The sequence below is a fragment of the Culex quinquefasciatus genome, chromosome 2 (genome assembly GCF_015732765.1).
Source record: "Culex quinquefasciatus strain JHB chromosome 2, VPISU_Cqui_1.0_pri_paternal, whole genome shotgun sequence".
In the NCBI taxonomy this organism is placed as follows: Eukaryota; Metazoa; Arthropoda; class Insecta; order Diptera; family Culicidae; genus Culex; species Culex quinquefasciatus.
Genome location: NC_051862.1, coordinates 26,549,901 through 26,570,585, shown reverse-complemented (window position 1 = coordinate 26,570,585; position 20,685 = coordinate 26,549,901). Strand labels below are relative to the sequence as shown.

Here is a 20,685-nt window from a genome sequence, read left to right as displayed (position 1 = left end):
CCTTTTTGCCATCAATGTTTTGAAATTATACAAAAAATAATAATTAGAGAATTTAATTCATTTCAACCTTCATATTCATATTGAGCTTGTCTGTAAATTTTATGTCAAGGTTTGATTCAGATAATATTTATTTATTTATTATTTAGGAATATTGTTTGCTTGTATGTTGGGCAACAAAAATTACGCTTTTATAGATTGAATATAAAATATTTTATTTTCGACAACCTATTTTAACGATTTTTTTTATATCATTCATATATATTCACCACTTCCGGCCAGGAATAAAATTGAGATTTGTTTGACATTTTTGTTTATTGGTTGAAAATTTAATTCATATAATTAAATTATTCAACAAGAGTTGTTCGATAAGAATTTGTTTTAAAGTATTCGAGAAATTACTGTTTGTTATAAATTTATAACCCGAGCAGACGGAAATAACTTGGGAAGGTCAGTTTTTGATATTGTGAGAAGATCGAAATATGTTATTGGGATGATCGGATTAGTTGTTAAAATAACAAAAATCAATAACAAAGATTTGTTCGAAGAATAACTTAAACTGTTATTATGTTGTTATTGCAATAACAAACCAATAACACAGAAGGAATCATGAAGAAATAACAAGATTTGTTATTTTGTGCGGAGAGGTGGAGCAGCATAATAACAAAAAATGTTATTGAACTGGTATGTCTCCATAACAAAAAAAGTTATTGTTTTGGTTTATTTATAATTTGCAAATAAACCTGCAGTTGCCATAACTCCTCTGTACTTGTCAGGGCTGCAGAGTCGGGATCCTCCAAGCGACTTTGAATCCATACTTTGAAGACAACTCCGAATCTGGATGCAGGATATGACGTCAACGACGACTTCAGCTCTCCAAAAATACCCGACTTCACAGATTCCGACTCCAAGTAAAAGTTGCTGAAAATTTGCTGAATCCGATGCAGTCTCCGAGGTCTCACTCCAGCTCGAACTTCAACGTCAGCTCCGATTTCCTGGCTCTGTGAAAATAATAACAGTTTTTGTTATTCACACTTCAAAAATTCTCAATAAATAAATCAATTCCGTAAGGGAACATAACAAAATTTAAAAAAATAACTCTCAAAAGTTAATTTTATCGGATTAATTTTAGCTTGAAACCGCATTTCATGGTGAAAAAGATGACTCCGATGAAATTGGTCAAAATTATTTCATAGTTCTAGCCAATTTTAGCAAAGTCCTTTAGGGGGTATATCAAATAATTAAAAAAAATCAACTTTCAAAATTTCAACTTTTCAGAATAATTTTAGCTTAGGGACCCCATTTCATGGCCAAAATAATGACCCTGACGAAATTGGTCAAAATTATCCCATAGTTCTAACCATTTTAAACAAAGTTCTTTAAGGGGTATATCAAATAATTAAAAAAATCAACTTTCAAAATTTCAACTTTTAAGAATAATTTTAGCTTAAGGACCCCATTTCATGGCTAAAATAATGACCCTGACGAAATTGGTCAAAATTATCCCATAGTTCTAACCATTTTAAACAAAGTTCTTTAAGGGGTATATCAAATAATTAAAAAAATCAACTTTCAAAATTTCAACTTTTAAGAATAATTTTAGCTTAAGGACCCCATTTCATGGCTAAAATAATGACCCTGACGAAATTGGTCAAAATTATCCCATAGTTCTAACCATTTTAAACAAAGTCCTTCAGGGGGTATATCAAATAATTTAAAAAAATCAACTTTAAAAATTTTAACTTTTTAGAATAATTTTAGCTTAAGGACCCCATTTCATGGCCAAAATAATGACCCCGACGAAATTGTTCAAAATTATCCCATAGTTCTAGCCAATTTTAGCAAAGTCCTTTAGGGGGTATATCAAATAATTAAAAAAATCAACTTTCAAAATTTCAACTTTTTAGTATAATTTTAGCTTAAGGACCCCATTTCATGGCCAAAATAATGCCCCTGGCGAAATTGGTCAAAATTATCCCATAGTTCTAACCATTTTAAACAAAGTCCTTTAGGGGGTATATCAGATAATTAAAAAAAATCAGCTTAAAAAAAAATTTCAACTTTTTAGAATAATTTTAGCTTAAGGACCCCATTTCATGGCCAAAATAATGACCCCGACGAAATTAGACAAAATTATCCCAAAGATCTAAGCATATTTAACAAAAGAAAAAATAATAACAGATTGTGTTATGGACACTTAGAAACTTTTCCATTTGTGCGATTTATGGTAATTTTATTTCTAAGTCAGTATACCGAAAGAATAACAAATTTTGTTATTAGGAGAATTTTTGAAATGTATAACATTTCCTCTTATTAGCGTGTTATTAAACATTTTCAATATAATATCACTTCAATACCAAATCTTGTTATTTTATCAGAAACTGTTATTATTTTTTTCTTCTTGAAGTTGAACTTCAGGATAAAATAATAACACTTTTTGTTATTTTAACAGGATTTGTTATTGAAATATTATTAATTTTGTTATTACCGTCTGCCCGGGAAAGCACGTGAGCTAGCAAGGGAATTAGAGGGTTAAATATAAATAAAATATCGTTTGATTTCAACCACGTTTATACTATGAAAATTATTTTAATCTAATTAATTAATTAGGCCATGTAACCATATAACGAAAATCATACCATAATTGAAACCATGAAAAATAATTTATAACAACTTCGTATCATATGAAATTTACCTAAAGAATGCAACCATATTTTAAAAACTTGCTCCAAATATTTTAAAACTTTGAATTGTGATTTCATGAAATAGTGTTTGAGTTGAATAGCGCTAGAAATTACACTTTTCAAAAGCAAATTTAATGATAATCTATTTATTCACAAGTTGAAAATACTTGTTTTGGAATAAGTTATTTGCGATGATAAACATTATTTTTGCATGATGATCACTTTCAACTTTATGGTCACTGAGGCAAATTTAAAAGCAATTTTATTGTTGTGGAGCATAGATTTTCACTGTCCAAAAACTTTGAATAAAAAAATGTTGCTCAGCAAAAAAATACTTAAAATACATATATTTTTTTTAATTTGGTACGATTTGAGAGACAGCATAAAAAATTAGAAAATCTATATTTTTTCTCAAAGTTGCATGATTTTTTACAAGTAGTCAAGCCATTGATTGACCCTCAGACTCATTTTTACCATTGAAGTTGCTGTTCTATACAATTCTGTTGCAAAATATTAATCATAAACAGGATCAGAATAAATTTCTTTAAATTTCAATTTTCCCGGGAATTCCCGGGAAATTTGTTGAAAATTTCCCGTTTCCCGGGAATTTTGTGACCCCGGGAAATTGGACGCTCTAATTTAATTCGATGTTTTCAAAAAATAATTAATAATAAAAATTGGCAACACTGCTAAATATGTTTTCCCTTTATGTTCTTTGTCTGTTTTGGTCCGGGTTTTTTTTATATTTTTCAGACAAAACAAATATTTTAAATAGCTTGAATATATAACTTTTTAACAGTAACCCTGCAACCATTGATAAATTTACGACCACTACCAGCACCAACAGCAACCTTAAGATTTCGTGTGAGTGTGCAATAAAAGCGGGAAATTTGAATGAAAAATGTATGCCCCGTGGGATGCCACCCACGATTTTCAAGTTTGGTGCCGCTCTGGTTAGTTTTGTGTCAGTTGATGGCAAAATTTTAGGCGTTTTCAGGAAATGTAGAAAACTAATTTTTAATTGGAAAAAATTTTCATCGATTTTGAACTCATCTTTTTGTTGAAAAAGTATTTGAAAAATGAGATTTTTTTTGCAAAACGAAAAATTACTCAGGAAAAACTGCATAGATTTTCACCGTTCCTAGCCATTCGGTGCTTCCATTTCAACTTAAGGAACCACCCACCTCAACGAACAAGACGTTTCACACGTTCCAATTCAGTGCCTCTGTAGTGGCTTCATTTAGGTCCAATTTGCATATCGCCACCGATTTCTGTTTTCTTTCGCTTTTTTCGTCTATTTTTCATTTTACCACAATGCTAAAGCTTTTTGTCGTTTTTTTTCCTCCCATCGCGTTCCGTTTTTTTTTTTTTTTTGACCAGCCGGCAAATTATTGCTGAAATATGCAAAGTAGAATGTGTCGCAGCTTTATCCACCCCCGAATCTTTTGAAATGTCTTATTTGAGGGGTTCGCGGTGCAGAAAGGGAAAATCAAAGCCCAGAACAATCTGCCTTTGATTTTTTCCCCCCTTTCTTTAAGGGTTCAAAGGAAAAGGAACAAATATTTCAAGTCACACTGGAGGAATTCTTCTATGTTCAACTATGTTTTTTTGGTAACGATAAAGCAAAATCAAAAAAAGCTTCATGCATACTATTTTCACATTTTTAATCCCTTTTTTTTCAAAGCAATTCTTGATCGATGATTGGTCCGATCTTTCAAAAAATAATAAATAATTGGAATTTGGATAAGCGAGAAATTCGTCAACGCACACATGTTTTCGTTCAATGGAGAAAAATGTTGATAAAGGATGTTTTGTTAAGTTGGTATTTATTTATTGGCTTCATAACCGAATGCAGAGAGCGTTTTTTTGGGACAGACTTTCTTTGAAAGGCACTTTTGAGTTCTCGAACAAAAATTAAGGCGAAAAATTTAATGCTGTATTTAAAAAAATGACTTCAATTAATCCATGAGCCCTAGTAAAAAAATAACCCATCGTGAGACAATTATTTGTCATTTTTAGTTTCAAAAAATTTCGAAAAAACGACACGAAAACGGCCTCGACAAGTAGTTTAAAAAAAATTGAAAGTTTCAAACGTAAGTCAATTTTAATAAGGAAATGGTTAATAGAATTATTAAATACTCCTCTTAGTGTCATGTTTTCTCAATGAAAACGAGTTCGAATTGACAAAACTAGTTTCCAGGATAAAACTATTAAGCGTTATTGAAACAGATATCAAAATATCTTCACATTTATGGGCATTCTCAGCAAAACAATTTTCTAAGAAATTTTTAAATCATGCTACAAAATTGGTTTTGGTGCAACCAAAATTGATATTCTTAAAAAAAAGCTTTGAACTTTGACCGACCTTTGAAATTTTTAATCAATTAACCGATTTTTTTTTTAGTTTCATTGAAAGGTAATAAACTTAGTTAAACCAACAAATAAAACATTGAAATAAAAGACTAACTTGTTTACTTTAATTCTGAATTTTGTAAGAGAAACAGTGACTATCAAAGTCATCACGGCTTCAAAAATATGAAGTTTCAGCAGAACAATTATAAAAGCACTATTGAAAAAACGTTTATAATTAAACGTACATAACCATTGTCGCCGGGACCCGTGGTGTAGGGGTAAGCGTGGTTGCTTCTCACCCAGTCGGGCTGGGTTCGATCCCAGAAGGTCCCGATGGCATTTTTCGAGACGAGATTTGTCTGATAACGCCTTCTGTCGGACGGGGAAATATTATCCTATTAATGTCACCCCGGTTTACGGTACTCTGAAACTAGGGAAGTTCATTAACAGTTGAATTGCAGTTGAAAAAACGAACGCAAACGCAAAATTGCGAAAAATAATATTTTTTCCAGGGGATGGTCAACATTTGTTTTGCCTTCATTTGAAAATATTCAAAAACATTGATATTTTACTTTTTCAATTATAAGACATGATCTGATTTGAATTTCAAAATAGTTCTACTAAAAGATCAGGATAACTAACGAATGTTTGTAATTTTTCAACCTTTACAATCTGTGCATTTCAATTGAAAACTGGAAGCAATTTTGGTAATACTTAAAAAAAACACTTTTTTTCCCAATATCGTCGAGTTTTTTTTCTGAAAGATTGCAGCACTAACCCGGGCAGACGGTAATAACAAATTTCATGTCATTTTAATAACAAATACTGTTAAAATAACAGAAAGTGTTATGGAATCTTCTTGAAAAATCAATTTTTGCATAAGGGTTTCATAACAGTTTATGTTATCATAACAATTTTTTTTATTGGTCTGATATTGGTTGAAAGCCAAAACAACATTTTTTGTTATGGAAGAATACCTCCAACTGTTATTGGGATGATCGGATTAGTTGTTAAAATAACAAAAAAGAGTGACAAAGATTTGTTCGAAGAATAACTAGAAATGTTATTAGTCTGTTATTATAATAACAATTCAATAACAAAAAATTATAACGACGAATAACAAATCTTGTTAAAAATAACATAATATGTTATTGGCCTAGCATTTTCAATTATCAATAATTGTTATTCTCAAGTTATTTCCATCTGCTCGGGAACCGTCTTGTTTGACGCTCAAACGATGACATTTTTTCATCTAAAATTTATTTTAAAAGAAAACTGCTCCATTTTTTTCTGGTGTTGATAAGTGGTAAAGAAAAATTACATAATTTACAAATGAACATAACTTTCCAATTCCAAAAATATAAATGATTTTACGAAAATACATTTGTTTGCTTAGGCCGATGCAAATATTTTTCAAAGTTTTTGTCCTTCGGCTCTGACCCCGGCAGGGGCAGAGAAAAAAAAAATATAAATATTGAAAAAAAGCCATAGTTTCTACATTTGCATAAAAAAAGTGTTTTAAAATTGCATTTTACACTAGATTTGACGAAAACAAAAATTTTAGTGAAAAAAAAAACATTTTACGATAATACACTGGGTGATGAATACAGTAAGCGTAACGTGATTTTCGAATGATCCCACTTTGTTTACATCTACAAAGTAGGATGCTGTTCAAGCACAAGCATGACTTGTTTCTTACTGGTTAATTAGCTGTTTTATAATCAGTAGTGTGTGTTTTATTTTGTCTAGGTTTTTACATTTTTTGCTGGAAAATTGGTTGTTTTTTTTTTCAAGTTACGATCGGTTAGAAGAGGTTTTTTTTTAACGGGTGAAGAAGAACTGCGACTAGAGTGTCATTTTGGAATCCTGCAGCTTTTCCTGGTCCAGCGAAAAACAGAAGATTTAAACTAAACCAGTAAACGGAATCAAACAATAAGGACAGCTTCTGGATGGATACAACCATATCGACTCCATAAACAACCTCCATTCAAAATTATTTAAAAAAAATGACAATCTCGCCTTCAACTTTCTTAAGATTTTTTAACTTCCAGTCACACATTTTTCATTCTTGCAAAAAAAAAAAACATTTTTTAATGATCGTTAACAATACTCTCTATTTTTGGCAAACAGTAAATTGGTTCCACTTTGACAGTTCAAAATTGAGGCCGTTTTGCGAACCACTTTTCAGCACCCAGATAATACACATCGATAATTTTCAAAAATTCAGAAGATTTTTGAATCAACCAAAACATGCTAAAAATGATTCTAAACGCATGGGAATGAATTTTAACATGATTTCAGCTGATTGCACTTCAATTTCTATTGAAATTTTGAAGTTTTTTGAAAAAAAAATTGCCCCCTGATTTTTCCGACGAATTTTGAAGGGAGGATGGAAGACAAAAACTTTAAATAAAATTTGTACCAGCCTTAAAGTTTTATGTATTTTTTCAATTTATGATCCAAACTTTAAAAAAAGTCTGCAAATTTTTTTATAAATATTTAGATAGAGACCAATGGTTTTCCTCAAAAGTTTCTATGTTGAATTGGTGCCGTTCGCTGCTTGAATGCAATTTTTCGGTGGCAGTCGAGTCATTTTTGTCAATTTATGTTGTTCATTGTAATTGTTTTTGCCACTTTTTGACACTTTGTAAATTTGGAAGGGGGAGGGGGACAAGTACTGAAAATAAGATAAAAATAAAATGAATACAATTTGCAATGGCCTTATTTTATTTCTGAAATCTAACAATACACATTTGTTTTAACTTTAAAAATTGTGTTCAATATTCTAGTGTAACAAAATAAATTGCTCTGAGTTACATAATTAAAGTTTCCAGTCAAGCTCAATGTAATCGATACCTCCCAGCAGTGTGCAAACAATTTTATACAATGCTTTATTTTCATTACCGACACCATTCCAACCCCAGATTGCGTTTACGTACAAAATTTAAACCCATCGCACCGGAAAAGCTAAAAGCAAACAACAATCCATTAGCGTCAAACCGCGCGAAGCAATCAATTAATCAACCCCCGTGAGGAATCACTTCCGGTTTTGCAGCGCCATTCTGACAACTTCTTCCACTTCTTCTGCTTTTTTAGGAACTCCATCCCGGACGAGGCGGAACGACCCGAACCGGGGTGCATTCGTCAGCCAGAACAGCTCGGTGACGGAGGCGCCCAGCGACGAGGTCGAGGCGGAACCGGAACCGGACGACGAACCGGAACCGGCCCGGGTCACACAGTGAGTATTGCGTAGCGGAGAGAAAGAGAGAGTTACCGCAGTGTTGCCAGCTTTCAACACATTTGACAATCTGTGCATGTTTCCTAAATTTAAAATAGAAAAAAAAAACAGAAAACTAAACAACTGCAAAGCTCATCTTGCTTTAACAAACCTTTAAAACCCTTCTTCTAACGTTTCTTACCCTATTATTATTGTTAATCCTATTACAACAACAACAAAACACCCTCCAACCAACAGTTTCCGCCACAAAGTTGGCAACTTTTCCTCCTTCCAAAGCCGGCCTGCCTTCCAATGGCTGCCCTTCGCTCAAAAGAGCATTCATATGGCCGAAATTTGGACCAAAGCGGGGTAATTATCGTTTTTCGTTTTCTTCAAAAGCAAGAGATTTTTCAATTTCTTATTATTTACTCATTTTTTTTTTCGCTTACGAATTTGAGCGCGCAAGTTGAGTTTTTTCATTTGAATGATTAAAAAATAAACGGGCATTTTTCAAAAAAAAACCTTCAAAATCTACCAACAAAAAAACTGACAAACTGGCAACCATTGAAAGACAAAAATGTCCACCACCGTAAGCTGCACACACTCGCTTGAAACACCATTCTGAAAAAAAAAGAGCAACTTTTTGCATTACCTAGAACAGATGAAACGTTTTCCACCGAAATTCACTCGATTTTCTAATTCAAAATGCGAACCTTTGAAAAAAAGAACATTTTTCTTACACTCTTAGCATGTCCGTCAAATCCACGAACTCCACTTTGTAAAAAAGATTCATCAGCCTTGCCTTCTTAAGATTACTTTGTAGTTAGAAAACGGAACGATTTTGTCATGAAGACTGCCTCACTGCATGATTTTTATCCATCAATTTTGTAATGACATGATAAAATATTGCGAATATCAAATATATCCGAAGCAACAGACCAAATGATTACAGAATTTGTATCGGCAACTACGTGATTACAAATTATTGAAACAATTTTAACCCTCCCGCCTCAAACGGAGTCATATTTCCTGATTCCAAGCAATGCTCAGCAGAATCAGCCGGAAATTTAACAACATTACATTTTAAAAAATCATGCCAAATGGTCGGTCGAATCAACAAATGGCAGCAGGGTGGTCAAATGGAGTAAAATTTTCGCCTGTTTTCTTTTTTAAGGTTAAATTCTGTAAAACAGTTATTTATACACAAAAAAGTATCTGTCTAAATTATGTGAAATTTTATTCTTTTGTAATGAGTAGTCTGACTTCTTAAATATGTTTTCTATTTTTTTAAAAATCTATAGTTTGTTTAAGTAATATTTTTGTGAGTTTTTGTATTCTCTCAAATGGTTAACTGACTTTAAAATACACTCACATTTCTAAGCGGAGCTATTTTCTACTTTTTCGTAAAAAAAAATCACAATTTTTTTTATGTGGATGATATTATGTCTTTTAATTCCTTATGTCCAAAAATCTTGCATCATTGGATTCGCTATACAAACTTAGGAGCTTTTCATAAAAAAATGCTATGAAAATGTTTTATAACCCGTATCTTGAAAAGGGATCTGATCGATTTGGTATCGTTGGCACAGTTAAACGTTACAGTTATAACTATTCTTTTAAAAAAATGAGAACACGGAAAAAACATTCCCACTTTTTTTCACAGCTCATTAAAAATGTATGAAAGTTTTGAAAAAAACATTCGTTTTTGCCTTCCTCACGTTACTGAGGAAAGGCTATAAAATCACTCGAAAAATGAACTTCTCAATTAGACCTCCTAGACCCACCTTTATGCATACCTATTGACTCAGAATCAAATTCTGAGCAAATGTCTGTGTGTGTGATGGGATGTTGATCAAAAACTTCTCACTCGATTATCTCGACATTGGCTGAACTAATTTTGTCCGTTTTGGCGTCATTCGATCCGTCTTGGGGTCCCATAAGTCGCTATTAAAAATTATGCAGTTTAGTTAAGTGCTTCAAAAGTTATGCTAAAAAAACGATTTTAACAAAAGTCCGGAAGATTGTAAAAAGGGTGTTTTTTGTAAGAAAACCCGTCACGCTATACATTTTCAGAATGGTATTTAAAAGACTTTCCAACGCGTCCAAGACATCGAAGATCTGACAACCCTATCAAAAGTTATAAGCACTTAAGTGTTATTTATACGCTTTTTGGAGGCCGGATCTCAGATATTTTGATGAAAATGCTGTCCGGATCTCTCATGCGACCTATCGTTGGATAGGTATTCAAAAGACCTTTCCAACGCATCCAAAACATTGAAGATCTGACAACCGTAACAAAAGTTATAAGCATTTAAGTGTTATTTAGTACCCTTTAAATGTGAGGAAGGTGCCAACCACCTAAGGGTGGATTAAGTAACGTTTTTTTATTCTTAGACATAAAGTTATAATTGTGATCAAAAAGCTTTAAGTCAAATATCAATCTTAAAACCTCTACCCCTCGCACTTCGTCTCACCATCCAGCTGCAGCTTTGTTGACAAACAAACACAGCACGCGGTCGCGTGATGGCGGCATCGAGCCAGAATAAGGGGAGATCATTTGATTAAAAATGAAACTTTTTTCAAGAAAAATAATATTTTTCCGGCTGAATAAAAAATTTGCGAGCATGTTCAAACAATTATTCCTAATTTCAGAGAAGTGATTAAAAATCAAAATTTTAATCGATATTTTTTCTATACCTTGAACTTTTTCACTCCAATTGAGAACCCCTAGGTCTATCCACGACCGTTTCCAATGACCGTGAAAAGATTCCAGAAAATCCAGCTACCACCCGAGCATGGGTAAATAACAAGGGAAATGCGTAATAATACCTTTCTCTGGTATCAATACCAAATTTTGGTATTCCTGGACCCTTTAAAATTTGTCTTAAGGATTATGCAAGAGCAAAATGTGGTATCATACCAATTTAAGGTATTGTTTTGATATTGCAAAATTGCAAAATTTGTCAATGATCGAACCCCACATTTTGGTATTCTTTTGGTATTACAGTATTTTATCAAATTCCTCTGCAACTATGGGAAAATTTTGACCAATTTTGACAAAATAATTAATTTTGCGCTATAATGATGTCTCAAAGCGAATGCTTTCATTGAAAACCGGAAATTTCAAACTTTATTTTAAACATTTTTGATATACCCCCTATATAAATGACTTGAAATTGTGGAAAATTTTCTAAGTCAGGATGGCACATTTTGGTATTATTTTGGTATTTAAGTGTTTTATCAAATTCCTCTGAAACTATGGGAAAATTTTGACCAGTTTTGACAAAATAATTAATTTTGCGCTAAAATGAGGTCTCAAAGCGAATGCTTTCATTCAAAACCGGAAATTTCAAACTTGATTTTAAACATTTTTGATATACCCCCTACAGAAATGACTTGAAATTGTGGAAAATTTTCTAAGTCAGGATGGCACATTTTGGTATTATTTGAATATTGAAAGGTTTCATCAATTTTCTCTGAAACTATGGGAAATTTGTTAAAAAAATTTACGAGTTAATTAATTTTGCGCTAAAATGACTTGAAACCCAAAAATGTTAAAGATGATTTTAAAAATTAGTGTGATATACCCACTAATATTTTTTTCAAATACGTTGAAATATCTCTAAGTCGGGATAACCAAATACTTTGAAAAACGAGTCAATCGACAGATTAATGAATTTTGGTGAATTTCAATTCAGTTTCATTCTAATAATACTTATTTTTCAATCTTGTTATTTTTCAGAAGCTTCAAGAACTTCAAGCACAGGCCGTTCATCAATGACAAATGCATTCGGTGTGGTGAAGAATATCACTAATAACAACATGGAATCATCAGGTGAGTAGATTTGGCTGTTGCATATGAATAATTTCCGTTTTTCACTAACTGCAACTGCTGCACTAAAATGGTATGAAAATACCAAATTTTGGTATTACTTGTTCAAATACCAGCGACCAAAATGTGCTCTTGGTTGCCCAGTAATAGATGGTAAAATACCATGAAATCATACCAAAATCATGTATGTGAAAGACCACAGAAATACCAAAATATGATTTTCCAAGGGCTCGGGAATACCTAAAAATAAAACCATGGCAGTACCAAGTTTTGGTATTCAAGCAATGTTCAAAAATCCAGAAGACCTCAACTTGGTATTGAAATGGTTCTATTTTGAAGTATTATTTTACCCTTTGAATAACATGGTTTGGTATTGTTGTGCCCTTACACATACAAGATTTTGGTATGATTTTATGGTATTTTACCATCTATTACTCGGCAACCAAGGGCACATTTTGGTCGCTGTTATTTGCCCAAGTAATACCAAAATTTGGTATTCCCGTGTTATTTACCCCTGCTCGGGCAACTAAATCTACAATTTTATCCGCGCACCACCAAACCGAAGTGCGCATCTCTTCTGTTGCACCGTACAAAATTAAGTGGTTTGTCGTAAGCGTGTACATCAGCCTGTGGCGCAACAGGATTTGACAGGTTGTGCTCGTATTTTGATTTTTATCTGCCTTCACAATATTGACAACTCCCAAGTTTGCATGTAGACTAGGGTGACAATAAAAAATCGACCTCAGGGATACTCCTTGATTCGCTTCCTTAGGCAGAAATACGTAACTGTGAAAATTTTGAGCGAAAATTTCAAAGATCGTTCCATACAAAAACGTCTTTTTTAACTCGCTAATAACTCGTCAGGGTAAACTCGGATCGTTTTTTGGTCGTCATTTGTCATAAAGTTTTACTCAAGAATCACTCGACCATGATTCCATGAAACATTTTACGCCATCGTTTGGCGGAGTTTTTTCTTTTCCCCGTACATTTTTGCGGTTTTTCCCATACAAATTTCAACCTTAAAAAGTGACCCTTATACCTTAACCGATTTGGCTCAAAATTTGCACTCAATTTGCATTTGCATTAGATTTTTTCTGACTTTACGTACAAACTTACAAACATTCGTTTTTTGCTCAACTATATTCTATTTACGTTTCAAAAATGAGAACTTTTCTGAAACATTTGATTAGAAATGTTTTAAAGCACAAGCATCTTTTATAATTTTTGAATAAAAATTTAATTTTTAGAAGTGTGTTTTTTATTCTTCCCGTATTGACATTCGCAATGCCGAACATCGCCGAACTCGATTTTGTGTTAACACACTCGCGTTCGACATTCTCATTTTCTCTCTCATTCCCGTTTTCACGATCAAAACCAATTTTGCAAGAGCAGTTTTACGGAACGCCATGCGTGGTCGGCTCCTAATCACCGTCTCGTGTTCTTTCATAGCAGTTTTCGGAGAGATTGAGAGGCTCATCAGTGAGAGCGCATAGTCAAGGAATGATAGAGAGATAATGCCATCGCTGGGAATCACTAGACACAGGAAGAGATCTCACAACCTATAGTCAAATTATGGTCAAATCAATTTAAGATCTAAATGGCACATTTTCAAGTATTTCAAAAAACCTTTCAGATGCATTAATAAGAATGGTTTAATTTACGAAATCTCATTGGCCCATACAACGTTTTGCTTAATTTCAAATCTCCCTCCCCCTTTGTCGATATGTAATCGTTCACAGAAAAAAATTAAGTGTCCACTTGGTTTATGGATGGCCCCTATGCTCTCTGTGATACCACTAATCTTCCAATCCAAAAAGAGATCATTTAACTGTCAACTCGTTGCTGTGGGTTTAGGTTTCCTTGATGACGACAAATTGTTTCTCTGGAGTTAACAGTAAATTGTGGAATTAAAATTTATAAAATGATTTACAAAAATAACCCTTGAAGAATCTTAAATCTTTCTACAAACTTTTCCACCACACTTTTACTCACACTTTTCTACACATTTTCTATATCCACCTTTTCTACGTCCAACCCCAACTAAACTATACCAAATAAAACAGTAGTATTTGAGACACCCCGTTTTTTCCAAACCCCCAAAAACCACCCCGCTACAAAAACACCGCTAAAACCCACGTTCTCCATCATTCACAGACTCACCGAAGCGCACCGTAACGCGATCCGGGCGATCCGGAAGATCAAGTACTTCGTAGCGCGGCGCAAGTTCCAGCAGGCCCGCAAACCGTACGACGTCCGGGACGTGATCGAGCAGTACTCCCAGGGCCACCTCAACATGATGGTCCGCATCAAGGAGCTCCAGCGGCGGTTGGACCAGACGCTGGGCAAGCCCGGCAGCTACCTGGCCGGGATCGACCGGGTCGGCAACATCAAGCCGATGACGGTGGGCGCTCGGTTGTACCGCGTCGAGCAGCAACTATCTGTGATGGACAAGAAACTGGATCAATTAACGCACGCCATCAACTCGATGACGATGCAGCAGAAGATGATATTACCGGCGCCGATGCCGATGGTGGCGGCGGCGGCGCAGATTCCGGTGTCGGCGGCCATTCCACTCCCGGTCACGTCCCAGCAGCAGCAATTATTCCAAGCGCAGCAGCAGCTCGTCAGTTTGGGGTGCATGTCCCCGTTGCAGTTACCGCCGGCGCCCTCGTTGGCCAGTTCGCCGACGCCCCGACGACGACCTCGACGCCGGCCAAATGCCTCGAGGACGACGTGTAATATTGGGCGCTGGTCCTGGACCCCCGGGAGTACTAACGAGTTAGGCTAAACACCACGTGGATGGTGGCGGAAGCTTGGGTGGGATGGCATTTGGCATATGAAGGCGATTTGGAAAGAATCTTTTACGAGAAATTTAATAGATCGATTGAAAAATAAACTTCTAAAACCATGATTTTGATATCAAGTTCATGCTAGATTATCCTTCTTTCTCTTGTTATAAGGGTGAAACGTGAGTTCAAGGATCTTCTATTTTGTAACATTTTAGTGATGGATTGCATGTTACGTTCTCAAACAACTACGTAGTTGTACTCAGTTTCGATGTAAAAAAGACAGATTTTGTGTCGAAAATATCTAATTTTATACCAAAAAACTGAGTAAAATTCTATATGCATTGGAAGTGAATTTTCCAGTTTCATCATCCCGAATATTTTACTTTTTTACTGTGCAATCATGGTAATATTACATGGAATCCTTTTTTCAACCTTTTTGATACACAGCAAATAAAATAGTAATCCAGCTGCGTGTAGAAGGCCTGAGGTAAAATAAATTTTGCATTGTTTTATGAAATTCTATGCAATATTACACCCTGAAATATGTAGCCCATCAGTATGGGAAACCTACCTGACCGAAATGTAAAGCTCATATATGCGTTTATCCTTTCGATTATTTATCGGTCTGATGACCAATGGTGCTGGGTTTGAATCCCATCGGATGCAATTTGTTTGTGTGTGTAGAACATTTTTACATGCAGTGTGTAATATTAAGTGTCTTTATGACGAACGTGAGGTGCTTACTTTTGCATGCGATTTTACAATCGGATTTTTTGCTGTGTACATTTTTTTCATATTTTTGTCCGTAAGGTTGTCTGTAGCCCATTTTTTAAGTTAATTTTATGGAATTGGTTCTCAGGTGACCAGTTAACATAACTTTGATAAAAGCTTGGAAAACAATTGGAAGGAAGTATTTTTGTATGTTTTAATTAAAAATAACTGTTCCGGCACAGAGCCCAAACTGATTTTTTACGTAAAATGTATATTGTACGATCAGTTCCTAGCTGGACTCGGTCGCTCGAAACGACCGTCGGCTCAACGACCGACGAAATAGGCGGCGGGACAGATGCGGGCATAAAAATGTCAAAATCTCTTCCCCCCTCACTTCGTCTCACCATCCAGCTGCAGCTTTGTTGACAAACAAACGGAGCACGCGGTCGCATGATGGCGGCATCGAGCCAGAATTAGGGGTGACCATGTGATTAAAAATGAAAGTTTTTTCAAGAAAAATAATATTTTTCCGACCGAATAAAAAAATTACGAGCATGTTTAAACAATTATTCCTGATGTCGGAGAAGTGATAAAAAAGCAAAATTTTAATCCATAATTTTTCTGCAAATTGATTTTTTTCACTCCAACTGGGAACCCCTAGGTCTATCCACGACCGTTTCCAATGACCGTGAGAAGATGCCAGAAAATCCAGCTACGAGCTAAATCCACAATAGTTAAACACGACTTGTAAAAATCATGATGTCCAAAAACTTTCATGAAATTATTAAAAAAAAATTAATTCTAGAGTTTTTTTAAAAGGACCTATAAGCTATTGTCTTTCATATGGATAGAACTTTATCAAAAAAATCTCATAAAAATTTCAAAAATGTTAAAAGAAAACTCAAATTGTCTGTTTTGTAATATAAGTATAAAAAAAATTGCGTATTTTGCACAAATTCTGATGATTATATAAAACTTCTATAACAACACTCAAAATATCATAAAACCACACATTGAAAAAAACCAAATATTTTAAACAAAACGGAAATTATATATTCGGGGTTTGCGCTCAAATTTCGATAGTAATAGGACATTTAAACATGCTACACAAATTTACTTTACTACGGATTTGATCGAGGATTTTCAATTATTTAATACCTAGATTTTTTAAATCAGATTTTTTTTATTTTTACAGAAATCGAGATTTTTTCCGAATGCACGAGTTTGTGTAAAAAAAATAGTATTTAACAAAAAAAACTTTTACTTTACGTTCGAGTGTGTTATTAACTTAAAAAGCGGGCTCAACACTTTCGTGCTTTCATCCCTTACTGATTTTTTTTATTTTTCATCTGTGAAGTTTTAAGTATTTTCAAAAATATATTTCCATCAAAGAATCAGAAGAATCAAAGAAATTCCAGATCATTTGATACCCATTTTTCAAAAATTTTAAATACGAGTGTTTTACACACACTTTTTGTCAATTTTGAGTATTCAAAAAAATCTTTTTGGGTGTTTTTGAATATCCCTGAATTAAGGCGGAATCAAAAACACCTAAAATGCTAAAATTGATGAATTTGATTATAGGACCTTTTAAAAAAGGTCTAGAAATCTTATTAGATGACATTGAAAAAACACATTTTTCACAAAAAAAATATATATATAAAAGCTATATCTTAGCAACTAGTAGTTCGATCAACAAAGTCAAAACAAGAGAATTTCCTCAGATTTTCAACAAAAATTTGCTGGCCATCGTCAACCACTGTAGAACTCCTGAAACTTTTTGCTACTTAGAAAAATAACACTTTAAAAATAATTACAATTATTTCAATAGATTTTTTTTTAACAAGAAAATAAATTCTCATTTTATATGTGTTTTAGTGGACCATAAAAGACAACATTTTTTCTAAAGTCGTTTTTAAAATCAAATTTTAAATTCGCAATCAAAAAGTTCTTCTAAAAAAATATTTAACTTGCCTTTTTCAAGTAATAGCTATTTAAGGGTTATTCCAGGTAAAACAATAAACAAAATTAAATATTTTCGAACAAATATTTTTTTAATAACTGAATTTTAAAATCATGTCTAAGATTTCAAAAGGGCTCAATAGTTTATTTATTTTTAATCATAAATTCCACCAATTTTGCAAAAAAAAATCTATGACAAAAAAGTATGTTTTCATGAACAAGCTCCACCCCCAAAAAGCTGCATACTTTCAGGAGTTCTGTGGCTGAACCGCCAGAAACGCCTGCAAGTATGCAACACGTTACCAAATTAAGGAGGGCGTTATGTTGGCAAATTGCGTTTACAATGCAAACGATTTTGCTGCAAATGTGAACGGACGACGGATCGATAACATTGGTAAACGAATTCTAGAGCAAATCGTTTACAATGTAAACGGATCCGCTGACAGGATTTCTTTCCGTGCATTCTTCGATGTAATATTATCATGATTTTTTAAGAGAATATTTATTTTTTGTCACATTGAGTTAGGAGAAAAATGAAAAAAATAGGGTTTCTCCCAAGAACTATCAAATTGTTGCGTATGTTGAATAAACGTTCCTTTCAATTGACTTTGTATGCCAAATTCAATACACTCCAACGCTCTCACCACTTAGTTTAAAGTTTAAACTAGCAATGGTCTCGATTCACTAGCGTAGTTGAAACCAAAACCAAAAAAACACACACACACTCTCTAAGACAGTGGCAGTGAGAACGAATCATTCAAAGCAAAGCAAAAGCGAAAAAAGAACAGTTTAGACAGTAAGTCAGTCTTTAAATATAGTCTTACTGCAAAACCCAAAACCTAAAGTTAGTAGATAAAGTTTTTTAAAATCAATTCAAACTAGCGGTAAGTTCTACCAAATAGAAGAAGAAGAAAAATCCAAATATCTAAACAGAGAGCGAGCGAAATGAGAGAAAACAAAAGTAAAACACAGAACGAGATGCATTTACTAATCGAAATACTTAGTAACCAAAGCAAGCAAAACAAAAAAACGTTAGCACTAACCTAGCTAAGCGATGCGAAGGAGAAGAAGAAGCGGCACCAAAAAGAGCACAACTTTGAGTAAAACGAAATTATCTAAAATAACACAGAATAAAACTGCTAACTTTTTAACAAACTAACAAAGGAAAAACAAAAAAAATAGGGGAAAATAAGCAAACGCAGTTCCAGTGTGTACATTGTCAGAAATTTTCAAAATGGCCTACACAAAAAAAAACACAATCGGCAGCGGTGAGTGGGAACAGCTATTTAGGGGGGAAAATGAGTAAAATGTAAGCAAATAAGAATAAAACTGCTTTTTAGAAAACATTTCATCTTCGAAAGTAAAAACTTTGAATAGAAAATTTATACTTTGATAACATTTTGACTTCTAATTGACAGCTGTCAGATTCGAGGGGGAAGACACTGTTTACTTTGAAAGAAATGAAAAAACGTCAGAAGAAACGTCAGAAATTTTCAAACTGTCAATCAGCTGTGGTGAATTCGAATTGGCCGTGATTCAATTTGTCTGGAGAAAATCAAATTTAAATTCTACTAAATTAGTTTAAAAAAGTCATAATTGATTTCCAAGTGTCTCACCTTCCGAGAAAAGCTCAACCAATTTGCAGCGGAAATGAAAACGTCACGCAGCTTAAAAAAAACGCTTTTCCAGTGAATAATTTCCTCAAACAATGAAAAGTGTGCGAAGCACGGATTACCAGCTCCGGAAAATGCAGCAGAAATAATAACCCCCTGCTTGAAAAACGGGTGTGTTAAACAAGAACTCCAGAACTTTATGCCGGAAAGTTTTACAACAACCCAATCCCCGCGTAATAAAGTTGGCACCGTAATTCCAGCTTAGTTTTCTTTTTTTTTTTTGCTTCCAGCATCACGCAAACAATTAAAGTTTTCGCAACAATGTTGCCTCTGGAGGAGCATTATAATTGACTCTTATAAAAATGAAAAACTCCTGCTTACACTTAGGGGAGAGTGGGGAGACTTGATCCCCGGGGAGACTTGATCCCAAGCCTGTATCTCGTCAGCATGTGGGTAAAACAATTAGCTTTGTTCTAGAAAGTTGTGCGAAATTGACTAAAACTCATTGTAGAAAACATAGAAAAAAATTAAAAATTACACATTTTTCTAAAAAGTGCTGCAAAAAACTTCCAAGAGATCTTTTTTCTTTGTTTTGATAAGTATAGAAAACACTCAAAAATTATTCAAAAAATATTTTTATACATGAATTGTTTGATAAACATATCAACTCCAAAACCCTTACGCATTTGACGTTAAATTTATCGTCATACTATTTTTACAATCCATTGTTTAAAAAAGTGCGTTGAGGGAGACTTGATCCCTGCATTTTTACAGTCACTGGAATCAGCCTCAAGATTAATTAATTGAGCTGGGTTTTCATACATAGTTTCCTTTAGTATAGTTGTACATAACTAACTGCAGTTTGAACCATTTTTCAAAAGTTTTGTAAACAAAAATTACCAGCTTTTATAAACAAGCCAATTTTTGTCTAAAAAAAGAAAATTTTAAGTTTTTAAATATTCTGCATGCTAAACTTGTTATATTTTGAACACAAACGTACAGGTGTAATGTGAAATTGCTGTATCTTATAGAAAATTAAAAGTTTGGATTGATAAGAAACATTTTGCTTAAGATTTCTTCAAAATGTTGAAAGGGGGATCAAATTACCCCCAACATTTTGAAAATGCCGGTTTAAAATATTTTTTTAAAACGCTTGGCATTATTCTAAGAGTTTATCTGATGAAATACCCTTATCAGCCAAACCTAGTTGAATGTTAAAGCTTTCAATTCATGCAAAAAGATCATAGTTTTGTGAGAAATTGACAGAGTTATGTGCGATACAAAAAAAGGGGATCAAGTCTCCCCACTCTCCCCTACACACTTACACTTTGCTTCGGAATGGTGACTCTTTTGAGAAAGTTTTTCGGCTATTTTTAGCTTAAATTTAACTTATAAATATCGTGAAGCCATAATGGCGACTGCGGGAGCTGTCAAAACCGCGTTTTATAGCAGCCGCCATAATGGCGCCCCAGCTGTCAAACTGAACTCTTTTCGCTTTTTCGCCAGCGCAACCTAACGAAACAAAAAA

At 33.7% G+C, this 20,685-nt stretch overlaps 1 protein-coding gene across 1 annotated transcript in view; it reads left to right on the top strand.

Moving 5' to 3' along the window:
* Window positions 1-15,329, top strand: part of LOC6044923 (potassium voltage-gated channel subfamily KQT member 1) — a 140,958-nt gene extending 125,629 nt beyond the window's left edge. Inside the window, exons 8-9 of the mRNA XM_038257392.1 lie at window positions 8,130-8,271; window positions 14,237-15,329. Coding sequence (XP_038113320.1) covers window positions 8,130-8,271; window positions 14,237-14,870 — 776 coding nt within the window. The 3' untranslated portion in view covers window positions 14,871-15,329. The remainder of the gene's footprint in view (window positions 1-8,129; window positions 8,272-14,236) is intronic.
* Window positions 15,330-20,685: the final 5,356 nt, after the last annotated feature.